Below are 4,901 nucleotides of genomic sequence, written 5' to 3' on the forward strand. Positions count from 1 at the left end.
GTTCCTGTACAGGTACCTTTCCGAAGTAAATTGGGACGCAGATTAGTTCCTATTCAGGTTCAGGTATTCGATCCTGAACAAGTTCCTGTACATGATCATGCATTATTTCCTTAAAAAAATTCCTATACAGGAACCGTCAATATTACCTGTGCAAGTTCGTGTGCAGAATCGTGTCCAGCAACAGGTGTAGGATCCTCAGAAGTTCCTCTACAGGCATTTTCAGCTCAGTTCATAGATAAAAATAGTGTCGGAGTCAATTTGCAGGTGAAAATTCTTGTACAGGTACCTCGGAGGATCCTTGACATGTTTCTGAATGTGATCCTGAACACGAACCTATACAGTATAGGTTCCTGTAGAGGTACCTTTGCTAAGTAAATTGCGAGGAGGATGAGTTCCTATTCAGGTTCAGGTATTCGATCCTAAACAAGTTCCTGTACATAATCATGCAAAGGTTAGCTAGCCTACAGGTTCCTTTTGCAGGATCATGTACAGTTTTCTTTTAAAAAATCCTCTACAGGAACCCTTACTATTACCTGTGAATGTTCGTATGCAAGATCGTGTACACCCAGGGGCCAAAAAATTTAGCGACATCTTTACGACATCGTTACGACATCTTTACGACAACTTTACAACATCCTATGTCCATGTCGTTTCGGTGTCTTTGCGATATCGTAAAGACATCGTTAGAGCATACGACTTATTTACGATATCGTAAAGACGCCTTAACGACATGGACATAGGATGTCGTAAAGTTGACGTAAAGATGTCGAAACGATTTCGTAAAGACGTCGCCAAACTGTCTGGCCACTGGGCAGGAACATTCCAGGTTCCTCCGAGGTTCCTCTACAGGAATTTTCAGCTCGGTTCAGCGATTAAAAATAGTTTATATCGTGGCATTTATTAAACAATTCGAGTAATAATTTTCTTCCAAGTGAAACTAAATTGAAAACTTGCAAGAAGAAGACAAAAAAACATTTCTTTAACTATATACATAAAAGAGCTAAGCACGCTTCGCAGGTCAAAATGTTCTAAAAATAGAGAAAATAAGAAAAATTTTCAAGAAAATAGGGAAATAATTTGATTTCAATAAAAAGATGTATTTTTATCCAGAAAATTAATTTTCCACGAAAAAAGTCAAATTTATAACCAAATACATGAATTTGCAATCAAATAGTTGAACTTTTAAATAAAAAGATGATATATTTTTCAACCAAAAATGGATTAGTTAAATTAACAGTTAAACAAATTAATTTTCAATTAGAACAAGAACAAATTTTTAACAAAATAGTTGAATTCTCAACAGAAGTTGATTAATTTGAATCAAATACTTTCATCTCTAACCAAAGAAATTAAAATAAATTTCTGACAGAAGAGATAACATTTTCTAACCAAAAATACGAATGTTCGCATAAAAAAAATCAATGGTCTATCAAAACTGAAGAATTAAAATTTTCAGTTAAAATTTCATTTTCACCCCCAAAAAATGAAATTTCGACCAAAAGAGATGAATTTTCAACACTAAAAAATGCATTTCCAACCAAATAAGATATCTTTTTTGTGGGTGATTCTGAACCAATGTATTGATTTTTTACATCTTCCAAAAAAGAAAACAATCCAAAAATTGTAAATGCTTTTCTAAGATTGCGGAAATTTAAAACATCAGTTGTACGAAAATTTAAATAAAAAGATTTATTTAAAATTTCAAGCACTGTTTTTATGTATAAACTCATATGTCATAATTCCAAGTTCTAGTATAGTTAAAAATTCATATATTTGATTGAAAAATGTACCTCTTTTGTTAAATAATTCTCTTTTTAGTTTGAAAATTTACCATCTTTTTTAGAAATTCTTCTTTTTTGGTAGCAAATTGATCATCTTGGTTGAAAATTGATCTATTGTCTCGAAAAGATGACATTTTTATTCAAAATGTTAGGAATCTGAAGCGTTTCAATTTGAATTTAATATAGTACCTACATTAATTTTATTTAAAAGAATTCGTCGAAATATTGTTAACACAAAAATACTATTTTTACAGGCAACATTCATCAACGAAAATACAACGCCCGTTCCCCCCGAAGAAGAATCTGAAGAAAGTCATAGCGATGAAGAAGAAGGAATTGATTTAACTGCGGAAAGTACAGAAGAAAGTGAAGACACAACGGATTTGGATGATTTTAAATATGAATTACTTTCTTCTGAAGGAGAAGAAGCAACAGTCAAACCAATAAAACCTGTGAGACCAGCTAAACAAAATGCAGAAGCAACCACCAACAAACCAAGTACCGAAAAACCAACCAAACGGAAACCAACTTCCAAAAAACCAACTACGAGGAAGACTACTGCAAAAGTCAAGCCAACTAGTCCTACAGACATGCAGAATACAACTACAGAAAATAATTCTACAGATTCAGAAAGTAATACCGGATACCCATATTTTCCCGGATATTATGGAGGAAATCCTCAAAATGTTCACGATATATTCCTTACATCGACTGGGACGCCTTTTACGCACGAGAGCTACAATGAAATTCCCCATTATACTGATGATTGGTCAAACAGAGTTGCAACTGATCAAATTCCTTTTGAGGGATTTTCGAATCCCTATTATGAGTTTCGATCTCCTATAGTCAATGAACCAAATTTTGATGGTAGAAATTACTTTATAAGATTTCCGACTATGGAAGTTACATCGCCCCCCGAATTTATTAATAGTGGATTTAGGCCTAGTTTTCAGTACAGCAGAAGGACCTAACTTCGAAAATATTTTCATATATTTTTTTTAATGAACGTACAAGTAAAACGAAAAAAAACTTGATAACATTATTTATATACGCAATTGTAATTATGAAGTATAAGTTAAGGAAAATACATTATTTAAATGACACTTTGTTTCTAATATATTTGATTGAATTTCTTAATTGATGTGTTGCAATGTTCAATAGTTTCTTACTCAATTTCTATTATATCTTTAGAAGATTATTGTATATGATGATCTAAGATTCCTCCTCGTCTTCCTCCTTCACATGCTTCTCCTTCTCTTACTCCTCCTCCTCTTCCTCCTCCTCATCCTCCTCCTCCTCCTTCTACAACTCCTCCTACTCCTCCACCATCTCATCATATTTCTCGTATATTAGGGCTCGCTTTTCGGATGTTTTTTGTCCCACAACTTTTTCTTTCATGTCAATGTGACGGTTTATTAGTACATATACATCAGTTTGACATCTAATAAGAATATTTTTATCATGAAATTCTTCACCTAAAATTATTTTAAAGGTCCTCCTTTTAGAATGCTTCAATTTTTAAACAAAGATAGAAATTTCTTAATTTATCATGCTTAAGGTTTCGATTGAATAATTTTGAAAGTTTCCAATTTGAAAGTGTCTATATTTCAACGTTTTTAAAATAATTTAACTGTAAAGGATTAAATGCTGCTTGGTTTTACGTGATATGCTACTTAATAATCCTATTTACTACCATTAAAATACAATAACCATTAAAATTAAAATTTCAATTTGTAATTATAGTTTTGAATGCGTTATTGTAAAAGAGTTTAATATTTGAGGACTTGAAACTAAATTTTTCTTATTTCAAAAGCAAAGAGGCCAAACATCGAGGTAAAAAATAAATTTGTCTTTTTTCAATTTTCTGCAATTATACTGCAGGTTCAAATGTCAACATTCAATTTTTATTCATAAATTTATAAATATTTTAATATCAAATAGGAAAATGCTCTTTCCACTTTTGAACATAAGCACCATTAATGACCTGGAAAAATGTTGTATAACTGGGAAATAACCAGACATTGTTTTTTGAGACAACCCTAAAATATTTATATGAAGAATTTGACAGATAAAAACGTGTGATAATTTTTGATTGATATCCTTAATGATTCAACAAATTTAAGTAGGAATCCTCCTCAATCGATAATAGTTTCAAATACGCAAAATACCAGGACAATTTTAATTAAATCTTCTTCGCCTCCTCCTCTTTCTTCTACTTCTCAATACCAATTGTAAATAGAGCTCATCCCGAATAGATAATAGTTTCAAATTCAAATATCAAAGAAGTTAGAATAATGTCACTATTAAATTTCCTCCTCCTTCTCCCCCCCCCCCCCCCCCCCCCCCCCCCCCCCCCCCCCCCCCCCCCCCCGCCCGCCCGCTTCACCTTCGCATCCTCTTTCTCCTCGTCTTTCTCCTCCTCACCATTCTCCTCCCCCATAAGTTTTTAATATTCAACATTGTATGGTTTTATTTTAAACAGTTTCAAATTTGAATATTTTATTTTTAAGTGTAATATCAAGTTAAAAGATTTTACAGTTACACAATTTGCTGTTGAAAAACGTTTAATTAAAACATATTGAATTAATGCCTATAGAATAAATTCAGAACAATACAAAATTAAGAAAATATTTTGTGGAATTAAAATCTGAAAAATGAGAGGATTGTAAACCTAAACTGTTTAATTTATAACGTTATTTAATAAAAATCGTTTGATTTTTTGTTTCAAATGCTTTCAACTCGTAAGTATTTATTTAAAAAAGTTAAAGGATGATTGATCTCATGCTAGTTTTGCTTAAATAAGAGTGTTAGAACTAAACACCGTCATTTTATGTTTTGAAGAAAAAAATATTTGTTCATCTATTTGGAAATTTAGAAAATTGCTAATTTGAAAATTGAACTTTTAATTTCTAAGCGCCACCTTGATTGTAAATTTCAACCATAATGACGGTAGTTCTTCTCCGGGCTATTATTTTGTATACCCATTTCTGCATGCTTAAAGAAGATATCAATGTTTCATCGGATCTGAAAAAATAAAAATTTTTCCTTATTTCCTTTTTTTTAACAATGAATTTTTTTCACTTTCAGCGCACCTGAGTATATTGCGTACAAAAACCTTCT

The 4,901-nt window shown here is 31.8% G+C and overlaps 1 protein-coding gene across 1 annotated transcript in view; it reads left to right on the forward strand.

The window, feature by feature from the left end:
• The window catches only part of LOC117178279 (altered inheritance of mitochondria protein 21-like), a 10,463-nt gene extending 7,624 nt beyond the window's left edge, over window positions 1–2,839 (forward strand). Inside the window, exon 3 of the mRNA XM_033369637.1 lies at window positions 2,036–2,839. Coding sequence (XP_033225528.1) covers window positions 2,036–2,752 — 717 coding nt within the window. The 3' untranslated portion in view covers window positions 2,753–2,839. The remainder of the gene's footprint in view (window positions 1–2,035) is intronic.
• The last annotated feature ends 2,062 nt before the right edge of the window (window positions 2,840–4,901 follow it).

This window comes from Belonocnema kinseyi, chromosome 8 (genome assembly GCF_010883055.1).
Source record: "Belonocnema kinseyi isolate 2016_QV_RU_SX_M_011 chromosome 8, B_treatae_v1, whole genome shotgun sequence".
Taxonomy (NCBI): domain Eukaryota; kingdom Metazoa; phylum Arthropoda; class Insecta; order Hymenoptera; family Cynipidae; genus Belonocnema; species Belonocnema kinseyi.